The sequence below is a fragment of the Hyphopichia burtonii genome (genome assembly GCF_001661395.1).
Source record: "Hyphopichia burtonii NRRL Y-1933 unplaced genomic scaffold HYPBUscaffold_3, whole genome shotgun sequence".
Classification (NCBI taxonomy): domain Eukaryota; kingdom Fungi; phylum Ascomycota; class Pichiomycetes; order Serinales; family Debaryomycetaceae; genus Hyphopichia; species Hyphopichia burtonii.
In genome coordinates, this window is record NW_017963730.1 from 1397941 (window position 1) to 1415437 (window position 17497).

At 36.5% G+C, this 17497-nt stretch overlaps 13 protein-coding genes across 13 annotated transcripts; 6 read left to right on the forward strand and 7 right to left on the reverse strand.

Annotated features, from left to right (window-relative positions):
- The first annotated feature begins 87 nt into the window (after positions 1–87).
- On the forward strand, positions 88–643 carry HYPBUDRAFT_166509 (uncharacterized protein). The gene has a single exon (XM_020222740.1). It carries the CDS (start codon positions 97–99, stop codon positions 418–420), a length of 324 nt encoding a protein of 107 aa, XP_020077150.1. The 5' UTR covers positions 88–96; the 3' UTR covers positions 421–643.
- A 338-nt stretch (positions 644–981) lies between these two features.
- INP51 (phosphoinositide 5-phosphatase) lies at positions 982–4047 on the forward strand (the record flags this gene model as incomplete). Its single annotated transcript, XM_020218598.1, has 1 exon — positions 982–4047. The coding sequence occupies one exon, from the start codon at positions 982–984 to the stop codon at positions 4045–4047; it is 3066 nt and encodes a 1021-aa protein (XP_020077151.1).
- Positions 4048–4117: 70 nt separating this feature from the next.
- HYPBUDRAFT_152735 (uncharacterized protein) lies at positions 4118–4351 on the reverse strand. Its single transcript, XM_020221161.1, has one exon. The coding sequence runs from the start codon at positions 4336–4338 to the stop codon at positions 4153–4155; it is 186 nt and encodes a 61-aa protein (XP_020077152.1). The 5' UTR covers positions 4339–4351; the 3' UTR covers positions 4118–4152.
- An 8-nt stretch (positions 4352–4359) lies between these two features.
- LEU42 (Leu42p) lies at positions 4360–6143 on the reverse strand (the record flags this gene model as incomplete). The annotated part of the gene is made up of 1 exon (XM_020219668.1): positions 4360–6143. One exon carries the CDS (start codon positions 6141–6143, stop codon positions 4464–4466), a length of 1680 nt encoding a protein of 559 aa, XP_020077153.1. The 3' UTR covers positions 4360–4463.
- A 242-nt stretch (positions 6144–6385) lies between these two features.
- HYPBUDRAFT_108410 (uncharacterized protein) lies at positions 6386–6850 on the reverse strand (the record flags this gene model as incomplete). The annotated part of the gene is made up of 1 exon (XM_020218631.1): positions 6386–6850. One exon carries the CDS (start codon positions 6848–6850, stop codon positions 6386–6388), a length of 465 nt encoding a protein of 154 aa, XP_020077154.1.
- A 182-nt stretch (positions 6851–7032) lies between these two features.
- Positions 7033–8005, reverse strand: HYPBUDRAFT_202234 (uncharacterized protein). Its single transcript, XM_020223019.1, has one exon. It carries the CDS (start codon positions 7719–7721, stop codon positions 7215–7217), a length of 507 nt encoding a protein of 168 aa, XP_020077155.1. The 5' UTR covers positions 7722–8005; the 3' UTR covers positions 7033–7214.
- On the forward strand, positions 7982–9541 carry GIT1 (Git1p; the record flags this gene model as incomplete). Its single annotated transcript, XM_020223531.1, has 1 exon — positions 7982–9541. The coding sequence occupies one exon, from the start codon at positions 7982–7984 to the stop codon at positions 9539–9541; it is 1560 nt and encodes a 519-aa protein (XP_020077156.1).
- Positions 9542–9694: 153 nt separating this feature from the next.
- HYPBUDRAFT_148369 (uncharacterized protein) lies at positions 9695–10120 on the reverse strand (the record flags this gene model as incomplete). The annotated part of the gene is made up of 1 exon (XM_020220123.1): positions 9695–10120. The coding sequence occupies one exon, from the start codon at positions 10118–10120 to the stop codon at positions 9695–9697; it is 426 nt and encodes a 141-aa protein (XP_020077157.1).
- Positions 10121–11181: 1061 nt separating this feature from the next.
- HYPBUDRAFT_156775 (FAD-binding oxidoreductase) lies at positions 11182–12663 on the forward strand (the record flags this gene model as incomplete). The annotated part of the gene is made up of 1 exon (XM_020222238.1): positions 11182–12663. The coding sequence occupies one exon, from the start codon at positions 11182–11184 to the stop codon at positions 12661–12663; it is 1482 nt and encodes a 493-aa protein (XP_020077158.1).
- A 133-nt stretch (positions 12664–12796) lies between these two features.
- Positions 12797–13402, forward strand: HYPBUDRAFT_152737 (uncharacterized protein). The gene has a single exon (XM_020221162.1). It carries the CDS (start codon positions 12819–12821, stop codon positions 13245–13247), a length of 429 nt encoding a protein of 142 aa, XP_020077159.1. The 5' UTR covers positions 12797–12818; the 3' UTR covers positions 13248–13402.
- HYPBUDRAFT_202294 (uncharacterized protein) lies at positions 13271–15031 on the reverse strand. The gene has a single exon (XM_020223021.1). It carries the CDS (start codon positions 14896–14898, stop codon positions 13294–13296), a length of 1605 nt encoding a protein of 534 aa, XP_020077160.1. The 5' UTR covers positions 14899–15031; the 3' UTR covers positions 13271–13293.
- A 182-nt stretch (positions 15032–15213) lies between these two features.
- Positions 15214–16194, forward strand: HYPBUDRAFT_106763 (phosphoglycerate mutase family protein; the record flags this gene model as incomplete). Its single annotated transcript, XM_020218504.1, has 1 exon — positions 15214–16194. The coding sequence occupies one exon, from the start codon at positions 15214–15216 to the stop codon at positions 16192–16194; it is 981 nt and encodes a 326-aa protein (XP_020077161.1).
- A 59-nt stretch (positions 16195–16253) lies between these two features.
- On the reverse strand, positions 16254–17206 carry HCR1 (translation initiation factor eIF3 subunit j). Its single transcript, XM_020223020.1, has one exon. It carries the CDS (start codon positions 17152–17154, stop codon positions 16342–16344), a length of 813 nt encoding a protein of 270 aa, XP_020077162.1. The 5' UTR covers positions 17155–17206; the 3' UTR covers positions 16254–16341.
- Between the last annotated feature and the right edge of the window lie 291 nt (positions 17207–17497).

Sequence of the window (17497 nt, forward strand, 5' to 3'; positions counted from 1 at the left end):
TAAACCTACAACAAATAAGTAATCAGCATAAAGTATCCCTGAATTCTCTACTGAAAAGCCTCTCCTGAATTTTGGAAGCCACGAAAGATTTCCAATATGACTCCAAACATTCGTGACTTAGACTTACCTTCTCCTTCCTCTGAATTGTGGATTGGAGAATTGTCAAATTACCGATTCTCGCTCAGACTCGATCGCGAAGAATATGCTAGCATTATCCTTTACGACTATGATTCCACAAGTACTGCTAGGTATCTCTTCTATGTTGTGTTTGAAGATGAGCGTCCTCACTGGAACTTGCTACTCAGAGATGGCGTCTTCAGATGCTATGATATTATCAACACGGGCGGAGACTTTACTGAAGTCAGATATCCCGGATACTGTGTAAGAAGAGATAAAGACAAGCTTTCACGACTTCATTGAAGTCATGCTAGAGATATTCTAAAAGACATTAGTTGTTGAACAGAACCATCACTATATACGTCAATGCTACAGTAGTAAAGTTGTAATAGTGCACCAATTGCAAAAGGCAATTGCTAAGTTGTGGCACACTACAAGGACTCGACAGGGCTAATTATGGATGTGTCTGCAATAAGATAAAGAAGGATCCAGGTATTCTAATCAATGTTCGTAAGTTCTAACTCAGTCATTATATACAATCTAACACTATGTAAGTATATCGAAGTGACACAAACACCCGTTCACCAAAGAGCCAAAGGTGGGGGGTTACCTGCAGGATATTGACAACATTTTAGAGCGGTTAGCTCTGTCACTCTATTGTGACAGAGAGGCTGTAATGTTCGTCTATTGATCTTGACATATCTTAAGCTCTTTATTGAAACCACTTCGAGCCTCCCACTGATTCATTGACCTGGGCAAACCGTTCTTCTTCTCGATTGCATTTATATTAAAAGTCGCCTATTTTTAAAAATAGAACAGTTTGAAAAGAGACCAGAAACAGGGAACCACCAGTCATTTGATAGAATGAAACTCTATCTTAATGAGACGCCGAGATCCTTTCTTCTTGTCAGTAACGGCTATGCATTAATCATTAGACACCCTTCTCCCACTTATAAACACCACCATCATTATCTTCATCATCGAAATGGGAATTCGAATAAAGATTCAGCCTCTTCCAATAAAGTAATTGTGGAATTTGTTCGACTGGAGCTTTTAAATCTTTCTTCTTATAAAGACATCACTCCTCGTAAATCTCGCTCGAATAAACAATTATTGGGTTTTATTGGATTTCTTAACGTTAAAAGTAATATCTATTTGGGGTTCATCACTAGTAGTACAACTGCAGCTTCTCCAACCATTGATCATAAAATCAATCAAATTACGGGGGTGGATTTCTATTGTCTTAATAATGATGAATTTGATCATTTGATTAACGATAATCAACTTCAATTACATCAACAATCTCAACAACCCCAACAACAACTGAATAACGTTGAAGAAAGAATTACTTCAGAATATCCTGCAGCTTCAGTAAGGAAATTCTTATCTCTGGGTTGCTTCTATTACTCAACTGAATTTGATATAACGTCTAATGTTCAAGAACGTGGGTTTTTACATGATTCTTTAAAATTTAAATTAATAGCAGATTCTTCTTATTTCACCAGATTTACTTGGAATTCTTTTATGATTTCCGAACTAATGGAATTCAGAAATAGGTTATCAATTTTTGAACAAAATGTCTTTGATAATACCGGGTTTTTAACTGTCATCACTAGAGGTTATGCTCAAACGGTCAATACTAAAGTTAAAGGTGACGAAGACGCTCTATTGACGCTTATTTCTAAACAATCTTGTATTAAAAATGGTCCTTTATTCGGTGATTGGGGGTGTGATGATAATGGTGCTGTTTCTAACTACGTTGAAACTGAAGTTATCATATATACAGAAAAATTTGTTTTTGCATACGTTATAGTAAGAGGTAATGTACCTATTTATTGGGAATTGGATAATTCCCAGAAAAAATTATTATCGAAGAATAAAAAGATTACTTACCCAAGATCGTTTGAAGCTTCTCAACATGCATTCACTCGTCATTTCGATCGTTTAGTGAATCAATTTAGTGAAGTTCATGTTATAAATGCTTTATCAGAAAATTTTAAAAGCTATAAAGGTCAACTTAATGATTCTTATAGACAACATATCAAGCATTTTAACGAGCATACTGACGAAAGAGTCACTGGTACCAGTTATACAATAAATTGTACAAATTTACCAATATCAACTTCATTAATGAAAAAAGTTGGTTATAATTCCTCAAATCCTTATGAAATCGTTCCTGTTTTGGTCGATCCAATTATTAATTTTGGTGCTTTATTTTACGATATCAATAAAAAACATTATACCGGTAAACAATTAGGAGTATTCAGAGTTAACTCCTTTGACGGCTTAAATAAAGCTAATTTCATATCTAAAATTATAAGTCAAGAAGTTATTGAATTAGCTTTTAGAGATATTGGCATTCAAGTCGACCCCGACTTATATATTAAACACGCTAAACTTTGGCAAGAAAATGAAGAACATATTAATAAAATTACCCTAAATTTCTTAACTTACTCTTCAAAATTACAAGCTTCAAGTGCTGCATCAACAAAGAATTCAGTTAAATCTCATTTCACCAAAAAATACTTGAGTGGGGTGGTCGATCCTAAAGCTAATGAAACCGCCATGTTGAAATTACTAGGTAGATTGCAAGATCAAGTAAGTGTTACTTTACATAACCCAATCCATGATTATGTCATTAAAGAGTTAAACAAACGTTCTAAAGAATATAGCTCCTTTAAAAATATAAAATTATTTGCAAGCACTTTTAATGTTAATGGAACTTGCCATGAAGAAGATGTTAAGGAATGGTTATTTCCTTCAAAGCATAATATTCAAACTAGTTACGATATTGTCTTTATTGGATTTCAAGAAATTGTGGAACTAACTGCTGGTCAAATGGTCAATACTGACACAGTAAATCGACTTTTTTGGGAGAAGAAAATCAAGCTGACTCTTGATCAATATAATCCAGAAAAATTCAAATATGTAAGTTTATGGACAGGTCAAATTGGAGGTATAGCTTTACTTTTATTCATTAAGGAAAAAGAGCTTAAAAATATTAGTAATGTTGAAGGGAATTACAAAAAAACCGGTCTTGGAGGTTATAGTGCCAATAAAGGTGGTGTTGCAGTTAGCTTTAGTTATGCAAACACTGACATATGTTTAGTTTCTTCACATTTAGCTGCTGGTTTAAGTAATGTTGAAGAACGTCATCAAAACTATAAAACTTTAGTGAAAGGTATAAAATTTTCGAAAAACAGAAATATAAAAGATCATGATGCAGTTATATGGTTAGGAGATTTCAATTTTAGAATTGGTTTACCAAATGAACAAGTTAAACCATTAATTGATTTAAAAAATTTCAATAAATTATTCGAATATGATCAATTAAATAAACAAATGGCAAATGGTGAAACCTTCCCATTTTTTGATGAAATGGAGATTAAATTTCCTCCTACTTATAAGTATGATAATGGTACCAAAGTTTATGATACATCCGAAAAACAACGTATTCCAGCGTGGACTGATCGTATATTAAACATGTCAAGAAAAAAAATCATTAAACAAGAAGTATATGACTGCTGTGAAGATATTATTTTTAGTGATCATCGTCCGGTGATTGCAATATATCAATTATCAGTTAACGTAATCAACGAAAATATCAGGAAGAATCTTGCTTTAGATCTTTATGAGAACTATCGTAAATCGATGGGTGATATCAACGATTTATTTCTTACGAACAACGATGTTTCATTTTTAATTAATGATATTGATGATCAAGCATTACCCCCACCAAGTTCTGATGTTCATAAATGGTGGTTAGAGGGCGGGAAACCCGCCAAAATTCAAATTGGTGCATTGAGTAATAAAGAAGAAGGTGATTTAGAAAAAATCATCAACCCAAGACTACCAAATAACCCTTTCGAAACCACTGAAGAACCTGAATTTATTACCAGAGGCCAATTGATGAATTTATTAAATAACTAGGATATATATAGACAGATTTTTTTTTTTTCTTTTTTTCTTTTCTTAATAGAGTTTACCAATAAAGAGATATAATATCAATTCATGTATAATAAAAAAGGAAAATTATTAATCTTTCTTTTCAGCATCAGCAGCTTCTTTTCCATTGGTGTCAACCTTATTTATTGATTCTGTTTCTTGTAAGATTGAGTCCATTTTAGCATCTAACTGATCAAGCATTTTTTCAAGAGCATCAGCCCTTTTTTCGGCTTCATTTATTTGCTTATATGTTTCACCGATATCTTGTTGAGACATGATCTACTTTTATCTTTATTTGACGTTTATTAAAAATTGAAATGACTATAAATTACAAGATTTTATTGACCTATTTCTGTTTTTTTTTTTGGAAGTATCAAATCTTTAAGAGTGCGAAAATCAAATCATTTTCTTCTTATACCGTTTAAGATTGAAATAATTGATAAGAAGGAAGCTTGAGTTACATCTTCGTGGATACCAACCCCCCATCTAATGTATTCACCATTGACCTCTGTATCGATATAGGTGACGGCTTTTGAGTCACTTGCTTTACCTAAAGAATGTTCATGATAGTGTCTAACATCTAAAGATATACCCAAAGAGTTTTTAATACCATTAACAAAGGAGGAGATTGCCCCATTACCTTTACCGGAGATTTCGACTGGTTTATTATCAATGAGTAACTGGAAGTTGATAGTTCTTTCCCCACTGGAAGAATTTGAAATTGAATAATCAACCAATTTATAATATTCTTTATCGGGAGTATCAATGAAGTATTCATTTTTGAAAAGATTACATAATTCTTGATTTGACAATTCTTGACCTTTAATTTCAGCTTGATTTTGGACAACTTTTGAAAATTCAACTTGTAGACCACGAGGTAAATCTAATTCCAAGTTACGTAAGATGACCCAAGCAGAACCACCTTTACCGGATTGAGAATTAACTCTAATGATTGCTTCATAAGTACGACCGATATCTTCTGGATCCAAGGGTAAGTAGGGTAATTTCCAAAATTGTTCATTTTTAACTTGGCGGTTATTAAAACCTTTCTTAATAGCATCTTGATGAGAACCAGAAAATGCACAAACAACAAGAGAACCACCGTAAGGTGCTCTTGCATGGATAGGGATTTTATTTGATTTTTCAACGACATCAATAACCGAATTGATATCTGAAAAATCAAGATTTGGAGTATAACCTTGGGTATAAAGATTAAGAGCCAAAGTGACCAAATCGACGTTCCCGGTACGTTCTCCATTACCGAATAAACAACCTTCAATACGATCAGCCCCGGCCATTTGACCTAGTTCAGCGGCAGCCACTGCACATCCACGGTCATTATGAGGATGTAAGGAAATACAGACTTGATCACGGTGGGATATGTTGGTACTGAAGTATTCGATTTGATCGGCGTAAACGTTTGGAGTGGCCATTTCCACCGTTGCCGGTAAGTTGAAAATGATTGGTTTTGCTTCAGAAGGTTCCCAAGCGGCCTTAACTGCTTCACAAATTTCCACCGAAAATTCCAAGTCGGTATCGGAAAAAGTTTCAGGACTGAACTCGAAATCCCAGTCGGTATTTGAGTCGACGTCTTTAGTTAATGATCTAACTAGTTTAGTACATTTAACTGCCAATTCTAAAGATTGTTGTTTAGTCATATTGAAAACAACGTTACGGAAACAATCTGAAGTGGCTAAATAGATATGAATGGTTGCCCTTTTAGCCCCTTTCACTGCTTCAACGGTTCTTTTGATCAAATCTTCCCGACAAGGACTTAAAACTTGTATGGAAACATCGGGAGGAGCATTTTCAATTGCGTATCTAGTGAAGTCAAAATCAATTTGAGAAGCTGCCGGGAAGGCAACTTCGATTTCCTTGAAACCAATTTCAACCAACTTGTTAAAGTAGGTCTTTTTTTCAGCAATCGACATGGGATCAGGTAATGATTGATTCCCATCTCTCAAATCGGTCGATAACCAACGAGGGGCCTTCTCAAGGCACTTACTTGGCCACTGACGGTTGGGTAAGTTGACTGGAGGAAATGGCTTATACTTGGTAGAAGGATCCTTTAACATAGGCATGATGAACTATTGGAACTAAAGAAAATATGAATCCAGGAAAGTGAAAAATTTTTCTTTACCCTTATATAAGTTCTACCCCATAATTATGAGTAATCGGAGTGAGTCAGTAGTAATTGGCTGAACCCCCGCGGAAAATTCTCCCGATTACATAAGCGAACATTCGGATATTTGCAGTAAATCAACAAAAAAAAAAAAAATGTATATATATATTTATCTATTTAATTTAATAACTATCAACTGATTTAAGCAGATTTGTGGTAACCAACCTTAAGTTTGATTGGGGTACAGCTTTTACCGGCGAAGTCTTCGTTTTCGGTGGAGAAAAGAACAACTGGTAAGCCGTAGTGGTAAGGAGTGTCGACTTCATCACAGGCTCTGAAACCTTGGGTGGTACCGTTTAAGGCCAAGTAACCATCTTGGATGGAGATATCAGCAGCACCAAGAACCCCGACTTCAACAACGTGATCGTCTTGGACGTTGACCAAGTAATCAGGAACATCGGCCAAGGCCAAAGTGTTATTGTTTTCATGGTAGGTGAATTCAGCTCCAGCGGTGTCTAAGACAAAGTAGGAGATACCGGCACCTTGATGGTAGGCGTCGATTCTTTTACCGGTTTGGGTGTGGTCTTCGGATTCAACGAAGAGGTTTAAAGCGTTGGAAACGGAGAATAAGGCGGCGGCGGTAGATAAAAGAGTAGCGAATTTCATTATTGATGCTAAACAAACGGGAAATTTCTCTAACCAAATGAAAAAGCACCACTTTATATACTCTTGAGGATCGTTAGAGTGAGTAGATTGATTCGTTTATACTAACCAACGGTCAGAGCATTGTAATGACTACGGGATTTGGTGTAACGAGTATTCTATTTTTTAAATAGAAGTGCTATTAATAAATCGTAAATAGCATAAACGAGTAAGACAAGATTGCGATCTTATTGGATATCTGGGGCTTTTGCAATTGTTCAAGTACACAACAGTAACGTGATCAGCTCGGTGTTGCGGTATTTCTTGCAACTGCGAATTGAATAATTCATATAAACGTCAAACAGCCCTAGTGGGTTATTTAGCCCATCTACATTGCCAAGCCTGTCACTTCATGAGTAGACAACTGAACCATGGCATATATGAAATAAACATCCATGAACATCCATGAACATCCATGAACATCCATGAACATCCATGAACATCCATGAACATCCATGAACATCCATGAACATCCATGAACATCCATGAACATCCATGAACATCCATGAACATCCATGAACATCCATGAACATCCATGAACATGAACTACCAATATGAACATGAACATAAACATGAATATGAACAGAATTAACACAATCATCATAGACACCAACATACAACATGTCCTGGTGGACGCAGACTCGATGATGTGATGGTGTACCGGTAACTCCACGCACGCGACCCCCACGGACTCGCCAATGCGCTTCACTGACATATTTTTAAATGATGGGTGCAAATCGTTCGAGACAGCCCAACCTGCCCGCTCTCGACCCGACAAGGCTAAGGTGCTGGGTGGTGCTGGGTATTGTCCTGGCTGGCAAGGTATTGTAAGCATCGTATATCCACGTTCGCTATCAGTAGATAAGGTGCCCCACGTGTAATGAGGGCCAGTTCCCCCCCATGTGTCACACGTAAAAATAAAAAAAAAAAAAACCAAAAAGGTCCAGGATGCAGAACAAAACCTATTGCTAAATTAGCCTAATGCCAAATGAAATTAATTACGCCTAGAGGGGAATGGACTGATAAATTAATAAATAGGGTATATTCGCTGATCTGAAAAATGAACAGTGGATGAAAAACCAGACCGAGATTAGTATGATTGAAGACGAAAAAAATCAACCCATTGCCAAAGTTGGATCTACGTCGTCGGTTTCTTCCAGCGAAGAAGCCAAAAAACACTTTATTTACGATGAGGAGTTGAGAAAGTCTCGTTTCAATAAGAAGCCAAACTTGACCGATATCTTGACGATTTTCTGTGCTGGTTTTGCTTTGATTAGTGATGGTTACCAGAATAACGTTATGACCATGTTGAATCCAACTTTTACTAAATTGTACCCCAAGACTTACGATGCCGATTTGAAAGCTGCCGTTTCCAATGCATCCACGGTGGGGACCATTTTGGGTCAGGTTGCCATTGGGTTTGCTACGGATTTGATCAGTCGTAAGACTGCCATTGTCATTGCTACTCTTTTCTTAATTTTGGGGACTATCCTATGTGCGGCTGCCCATGGTAAAACTGATTATGGGATGTTTTGGATGTTGATTATCGCGAGAGGAGTTACTGGTTTTGGAATTGGTGCGGAATACCCCAGTTCTTCAGTCAGTGCCAACGAAGCTGCTAATGAATCGCATAAACGTAGAGGGTTCCCCTTTGTCATGTGTACAAACTTCCCGTTATCCTTTGGTGGGCCTTTGGCATTATGCATTTTTTTGATTGTATACCAAATTACAAAAGTTCACGATGGGTTGTGGAGAGCAATGTACGCCATTGGGGCCTTTTTACCATTATCGGTTTTCTACTTTAGAATGAAGTTGATCAGTTCAATTTTGTTTAAGAAATCAAAAATTAACCGTAACGTTCCTTACTGGTTGGCCTTCAAGTTTTACTGGAAACGTTTATTTGGTACTTGTGTTTGTTGGTTCTTGTATGATTTTGTCACTTTCCCCAATGGGATTTTTTCCGCAACCATTATTTCAAATGTTTTGAAAGGTTCTGCTAAAGGTGATTTGGAGAAGACTGCCGAATGGACTTTACTCTTGACTACCATTTGTTTACCCGGGGTTTTCATCGGGGCCTATATTTGTGATTTCATTGGTCGTAGAAACACTTTATGTCTTGGGTTTTCTGGTTATATTGTTTTTGGTCTTATTATCGGAATTGCCTTTAAGAAAATTTCAAATATTGTTCCTTTATTCATTGTTTTTTATGGGATTTTTATGAGTTTTGGTAATTTGGGTCCTGGTTGTATGATGGGTCTTGTTTCTTCGGAATCCTTTGCTACTCCAATGAGGGGTACCGCTTATGGGATTTCCGCTGCTATTGGTAAAGTTGGTGCTGTGGTTGGTACTAAAGTTTTCACTCCAATTGAAGATAACTTGGGTCAGGGTTGGACGTTTATCATTGCTGCCATTTGTGGGTTAGTTGGGGTCTTGGTGGGCTGGTTCTTTATTCCTCAATTAAAAGATGATGATTTAATGCAAGAAGATATCAAATTTAAAAATTACTTATTGGACCATGGTTGGACCGGTCATTTTGGTACTGATGAAGTTGTCGATTTAGAAAAGGAAAGAGCCATTGATGATGATCTCGTTAATGACTCTGACGTCGAACAAAAGAAGGAACAACTCGACTACCAAAAACAATTTATCCATTAATCGGTGTATTTAGATGTTTTTATTAATTATATATCCTTTAATTTGTGTACCTAGATGTTTAATTAATTTCTCCATAAACCTGTGCATTGTAAGATAGTAGCACAAGTCAGTCTACACGGTTGTCTCATATAATCGTATATTTTCTATATGCATTCATTCATCGTCAACCGGTTTATCCTTATGGGCATACGTTTGTGGAATATTAACATCAACTTCTTTCGTGAGTCGGTTGTATCCAACTGCAGCAGTTTCGCCTCTCGATGGAACCCCACCAATAGTATCACTGGCCTTAATGGTTGCAACCGGCCAAAGATACATAATGAAAAGAGCCAGGGCTAACCCCCCAATAAATCCAGAAATCGATTGTCTATACGTTCTCCAAAACGTTCCTTTAGGGAATAATGGCTGATCAACATTACCGTTCTTAATACTAGCACTGGAAAATCCACTGGGCTTTTCATGCGAGGTTAAGGTAGTCTTATGTACTTCTGGTTTTTCAATCCGTGGATTGGCAACATTACGACGGAAAAGTAACTGTTTAACTGGACTTCTTTTGAGTACTGGTGACGATCTAATCATTTTGCAGTGTGTACTTTCAACATAATCGGAATCCTTGGGGAAACCGTCCCCATATATATACTGTCACCTGTCATCCAATAAATTTCGCAACTAATGGAGAGCAAAGTTAACATAAAGGGTAAATTGCTAATGTGCACAACATCATTCGATTAACCTCCCCAACTAATTGCTTCTTCATCATTCACTGTGGTACTTCAGTTTAGAATCTCTTCGATAAAACTCTCGGTAGCTCAATTTCTGTGACTCTCTTTAGTAGCTTTATGGTAGCTCTTTGGTAGCTTTTGAGTAGCTTTTGAGTAGCTTTTTAGTAGCTCTTCGATAACACTCTTCGGTAGCTCAATCTCTTCTTTTCTTCCCTATAACCCTACATTTACCTCCTGCAAAATTACCTCAACTTCCTCGATCCACATTGGCATTAACACCTCCTTGCTCTCCTAGCCTGTCACTTATAATTGCTGCTAAATCTTCATTTGATGATCGCGATTACATAAGCAGCACAACACCCTATCGAGAAAAATTGATGCAAAAATCTTTTGCAGTCCATTTTCTTATATTTTCACCTCCTGGAACATACTTTAAACTATAGGTTAGAAGGTTGGCATCTGTCTTTCCAACCAGTCAGAAGTTGTAACGGACCTCTTTACTCGTTCCGGAACATCGATGAGGAGATATTGTTCGCTACACGACTGGATCTACAATACCCAGATTAGCCGATAGTGGTCCGTTCAAACACTCTTGATAATAAAGACAATTGAGCCTTCATTTCTTGTATTTGGTAAGTCGGTACCATGTCAATAAATTCCTTAGTGAAAAGGTCAACTGGGGTATATCGATGCCTAAGAGTAAGAAGACCACAAGTGAAAGTTCAATGTCGATTAAATTCCAGCAATTCCGGCAACTCTAAACAATCTTCTTCATCTCCTTTGGCTCCAACAAATCTATTTGCAAATGGGGTTTTGGGTAAAACCATAATCTTTGCTGGTGGTGCCATATTCGGTGCTTGGTTATACCAAAATGATATAAAGGGAAAAGCCCTCAAATCTACTATATCCTTAAATGAAATGGAGCTGCCTGAGTATGCCTCTGATAAAGAAATTGATCAAGCAGTTGATAAAATTCGAGAAATTTTCAAATCAGACTTGAAAAATGGTGAAAGCTATGATGAAGGATTGTATATCAGTCACGAGAAATCGGTGCTTGATGAACACGCAGATACTTACTTTAACACCCACCATGCTTTAGATAATGAAAGATCTCATTATGTCCTTTTTCCCCGTCTGACTGCTCAGGTCTCTGAAATATTGAAATTATGCCATGAATACAAAATCCCAGTGGTTGCCACTGGGGGCAGGTCTTCATTAGAAGGACACTTCATTCCTACAAGAGGTGGGATAAGTCTTGATTTATCGAATATGGATGCCATTGTTCATTTTAAACCGACCGATTTAGATATTACAGTGGAAGCAGGGCTAGGTTGGGAAGCTTTGAATGACTACTTAGAGGACTATAGGCTAATGTTCCCTGTTGACCCTGGTCCAGGCGCTACAGTTGGAGGTTGTGTAACCAACAACTCGTCTGGTACTAACGCAACTAGATACGGAGCTGCATTCGCCAATGTTGTTTCATTAACTGTTGTTTTGGCTGACGGTACAGTAGTTAGAACTAAAAAAAGACCTAGAAAGACAAGTGCTGGTTATAATTTAAATGGTCTTTTCACCGGTTCAGAAGGTACTTTGGGGATTATAACTGAAGTTACCGTGAAATTGCACGTTAAACCTAAAGTTGAACGAGTGGCCGTTGTCCCATTCAAAACCATCAAAGACGCAGCTAACTCAGTAAATGAGTTTTTAATATCGGGTATCAATTTAAATGCAATCGAATTGTTGGATGATAAAATGATGAAATGCGTCAATGATTCGGGTGAAACTACTAGAAAATGGACGCAAGCTCCTACACTTTTTCTCAAAATCGGTGGATCCAACGATGAAGTGGTCAAATCGACAATCAATCAAACGAAGGAAATAAGTGCTCAACATGGCTCACTTGATTTCCAGTTTGCTTCTAATGAAGAAGAAACTGTTGAATTATGGTCCGCACGAAAAGTAGCTCTTTGGTCAACAATTAATCAAGGGAAATTGAAAAATAATGACATTCAATTGTGGACGACCGACACTGCCGTCCCAATCTCTCGACTTCCTCGGTACTTGGTAGAAGTTAAGAAAGCCATCGATGATGCTGGATTAGAAAACACATTGGTTGCTCATATTGGTGATGGTAATGCTCACAGCTTTATTCTTTACCATCCTGAAGAGCATGCAAAAGCTGAGCGTATTGTTCATGATATAGTAAAGAAAGCAATCGAATTAGAAGGAACCTGTACGGGTGAACATGGTATTGGTTACGGTAAAATTGACTTACTAGAGGAAGAATTGGGTCTGATTCCAATAGATGTAATGAGAAAATTGAAATTGGCCCTTGACCCTCAAAGAATATTAAACCCTGATAAAGTGTTCAGGATGGACCCCAATAAAAAAGTAGAATAGTTTATTCAACTGTATATATTCAAACAGAATTTTCATACTAAAGTTTTAGCTGTAGATTTTTCACTTACTATTTTTTTTTTTTTTCAAAACGCGTTCTGAAAACCTTGAAAAATACAGCAGAAGGTCCTTTACGAAGAACTCAGGATAATTGCATCATGAGTGAAGAAGAGAATAGAACTACAGCTCCGGCTAATATCCCCATAGTTACTCTTGCGCGAATATTTCAAGATGTTTCGTTTAGAAAGGAGAATACTAGGATCACATCAAATACGCTCAAGTTATCCTCAGAATACATTAGACTATTTATTAAAGAAGCACTAATACGTTCCAATGAAGAAAGATTGAAGGAAATAGAAATATCTGGACAAGTAGATGGAATTGATCAAGTTGGTGAAAGTACCAATAGAAATAATCAAGACAGCGAATTCGAACTTGATGACGATGAGATAGACGTTGATATGGTCCCCGAACCAAACACTCAACAACGGGCCGTGAGTACAGGAGGTGGTGATACCGTTGCAAATAACATGCTTGATACTAGGCATCTAGCTAGAGTTGCTGGGGTATTGGTACTCGATTTTTGAAAACTACTAAATAAATATACGTATAATATGTACAAGAATGATTTAATTAATTATTACTTATTGCAAAAGAACCCAAATCTACAATATTCCAAAAACCATATTTAAGACCTTTTTTAGATGTTCCCAATTTTTTAATTTCTTCGGGTAATTTGGCTTCTATGGTGATATAAAAAGGTATTTTAATATTAACTTCATCTTCATAATCAACATTTGAAAGTTGTGACATGGTATAATTAACAACTAGGGAAATTGGAATCAGGATCCAATTGACACCTTTTTCTATCATTGTGTTTTCTATATCAATAGACTCATCTGGCGAAACCGATTTGTTTTGACTATTGAGTTTCCCCAATCTCATTAATAATTCTGCTCTTGAAAATTTGGTATTTTGAGTTAATAATGGGGTTGGAATAGTTTTTATATAGGGCGTTTTGTCATCATTGGAGGATGAATTACCAGGAACCGAAAAATTAGTTAGCGGTAAAGTTAATTGAGTTACATAAGGTTGGTTAGAATCATATCTCAGATTGATAAAACCCTTTGATAATTCAGATAAAATGAAGATAGATGCACTAATATCGTATTCTAAAGGATTCATGACATTTATAATAAATGGCTCCAGGTGATTAATCCTCAATGATTTTGGATAAGGTTTATTGACAAGACCAGTAATTTGAATTGTGGGTAAGTAATCTATAGCATTCCATTTTGTTAAAAACTTTATCAGAAGAGGATCTTTCGTTGGAACCACCAAAGGAGTGTTACAATTCAAACATTTATAAGATTTTTTAGCCCGAAGAGATTTGGCAACCGGGAATAACCCCAGATTTTTCCCTACTGATTTAGTTGCATTGATATTTTGCAACATATCTATATTTAATTTTGCTTGACGCTCGTATGCAATAAAACCACCCCCCTCAGATTTGGAAGCTATTTGTTGCGCATCAAGCTTATCTTGATCTTCATTTAGCTCGATTGAATGGTTAGAGTCAATTTTATGCTTGAGAATATCCATTTCGTCAAAAGTATCTTTATTCACATTCGAAACATTCATCTGTTTCATTCTCGTTAGTATATTATCCGATAAATGCTTATTCTGTTTTTTTGATTGGGTCATTTTCACCAGTCTCTTATTCAGTTGTTGTTGTAATTGTTGTAATGTTACTAGATCATTATATCCATTCAAAAATTTCAGATATATCTGTGGGAATGCATTGATTTTCTTTTTTTCAGATTTGATTATATTAATCAATGATTTAGGTTTGGTTATAATCCCCGTTTTGTAGGAGTATCGACAATGCAGACATTTAAATTTGAAAACCTTCCCTGGTTTACCATCCAACGTATCATCACTTACGCTTATTGATAAAGTTGAATCACACAATGGGCAATCAAAACAATTTTTCGAGCAAACCATATCACTGGATCCCGTATAATCAAATAAACAATTGGGACAAAACTTGCATTCTATATCAAACGAGCAGCAGTTGGTTTTACATTTATGCCCTTGACAATTTGCACAGAAAAGTAAGTTCGCCAATTGGTGACAGGACCCCGGCTCATTGATCGCATAAGGAAGTTTGGTCTCCTCATCAACAGACTGGCCAGAACATAGACAAAAGACCTGCGAGTTGGTATATATCCTTGACATCAGACAATTCCACCGTTTTTTGAAGGAGGAATCTGTTGATGATTCAATTGTTCCAACTTTGAGGTCGTGTGTCGGGTGTCGTGTTTCTGTAACTTTTGGCGTGCACGGGTCTTGTGGTTGCAATTTCCCACACGTGGTAAACCACAAGGGTTTCACGATTTGAGTCACAAGACCTTACAACGATGAAATCAGTTGAGAAGAGGTATAAAGAGAAGAAGAAATCCGAGATGAACGGAAGAAAGAGTTAGAAAAAGCATAGCGACAAGGATGAAGTGGGATCAGTTTATTTTGGCGTTTTTGTTTATCAGTCAAGTGATGGCTATAAGTATTCCCCAGACGGTGTTTAGGGTTCCAGAGGAGATTGAATCCAAAAAGCATAAGAAGGGGAAGAAAGTATTTACGAAGTATAAGAGTATTGATTCGTACTTCAAGCAACTGAAGGAATCAACTGATGATTCGAATTTCAGTATTATTGATGATTTTGGATTAGAAGATCAACATACTTGGAATGACGTTATTGAAGAAGTTCAAAGACTCAATAACAAGCACGGACATAAGAAGCAATATAAGCTCTTCTTTCTTGCTAGACATGGAGAAGCATGGCATAATGTTGCCGAAGAGTATTATTCCTCGAAGGAATGGAACTGTGAATGGCAAATGAAGGATGGCAACGGAACCATTGAATGGTTTGATGCTAGATTGACTTCAACTGGTGAGGGCCAAATAGAAAGCTTATCGAAGGCCTGGGATTCCCAAATCCATCACAATAATGCTCCAATTCCACAACTGTATTACATCTCCCCATTAACTAGAACTTTACAGACTTTTGAATTGACTTGGTCTAATTTAATCAACATTTATGACTCTAAACCAAAAGTTGTCGAATTAGCCAGGGAGACTTACGGAATCGGAACAGAAAGTAAGAGACATAATGCAAGCTATATTGACTTCAATTTCCCATTTGTGAAATTCGATACTGGATTTACGTTCAATGATGACTTGTGGATTCCAGATAAACATGAAAGTCACCAACATCGCAATTACCGTGCTCATTTATTATTGAATGAAATCTTCAAAAAAGACGATAACACCGTCATTTCAATCACCTCTCATTCTGGTCTTATAAGTTCAATTTTGAAAGTCATTGGACATCGTAAATGGGAGTTGAAAACTGGTCAAATGGTTCCAGTTATCATTGAGGGAAGTAAGCCAGGACATTACAAAAAACCAACTTTAGATCGTCCTTGGAATGATCTCAAAGAATGTAAAGACTCATCAAATGAATATGTACTCTAATTTATTAAATCAACTCTATATATTTGAATAAAGACAAACAAGACAAAAAAAAAAAAAATATAACACTAGTATATTGTACTTTATACAAAAAGCATTAATATAAAGACTTTATCATTTAAGATCATATTGTAGACTGGAAAAGGGGTTTTACATAAAGTCATCATCGTCGAAATCATTGTAATCCATATCGTCGAAAGGATCCTTTTTGAAAGAATCATTGACGTTGGTTTTGGCAGCTGGTTTAGCCTTCTTTTTACCGGCACCACCAGTTGCAGTACCACCGGATTTAGCCAATCTAGCTTGTCTTTCGGCTTTTTCCTTTTCTTTAAGAACAATATTAAGGGTAGAGATTGCTTTTCTAGTTTGCTCAACATTTAAAGGTTGGGTCAAATCTCTAATCAAATCAATAGCCAAGTTGGATGCATACATTAATTGAGAGTCTTTAGCTAATCCAGTTAAAGCTGGTGCAACTGCTTTTCTTAATTTTTCAAATTCTTGCTTATTAGTTGGTTGAAACAATGGATGTTCATCAATTGGTGTATCTTTAGTTAAAACCGGTTTGGATGGTGTTTTAGAAGCACTGGCTTGAGCAGCTCTTTCTCTTGGATGTGCATTAACATCAAATGATTCTACTGGGGCTTTATCACCAGCAACACCTAATCCACCAAATAAATCAGCAGCATTATTCAAATCAGAATCTAATTCGGCCTTTCTCAACAATTCTTTTCTGGTTTTTTCATCAACGTTGTCAAGATCAAGTTGTTTCTTAGCGACATTACTTTTACTAGATGCAGCAGCCTTCTTTTTTGGTGCTGGAGTAGCCTTCTTTGGCTTTTCTTCTTCTTCAGCATCCCAAGATTCTAACAAGGGCTCATCATTTAATTCATCTTCCCATGAAGCAGCAGCAGCAGCAACCTTTGGGTTGGTTGGAATGTCAAAATCTTCGTCGTCCCAAGACATAGTATTGATCTCTATCTAACTATCAAGCTATTAATGGTGAAGTAGATAAACCTTGTTCCCTTCGTTATGTCTTCAAAAATTTTCTCTCGACTTTTTCCTCACTGCTCTTTTTCTTTTTAGTGCAGTCTTGTGCGAATGTCGGTCAGTAGTGAAATCAACCCAGTAATGGTTAACTTATAGACAAGGTACCAGGATGTATATGGATATCCCGGGGTGTTGCAGTTGTAAATAGAGAAACTCCTATGGAATGCAGAAAAGAGGAAGCCAAGACCATGGAAAGTAATTCAAATACATTGAATTCTGTTCAATATTATGTCCCTAACCATTTTCAATATTTCTGTTT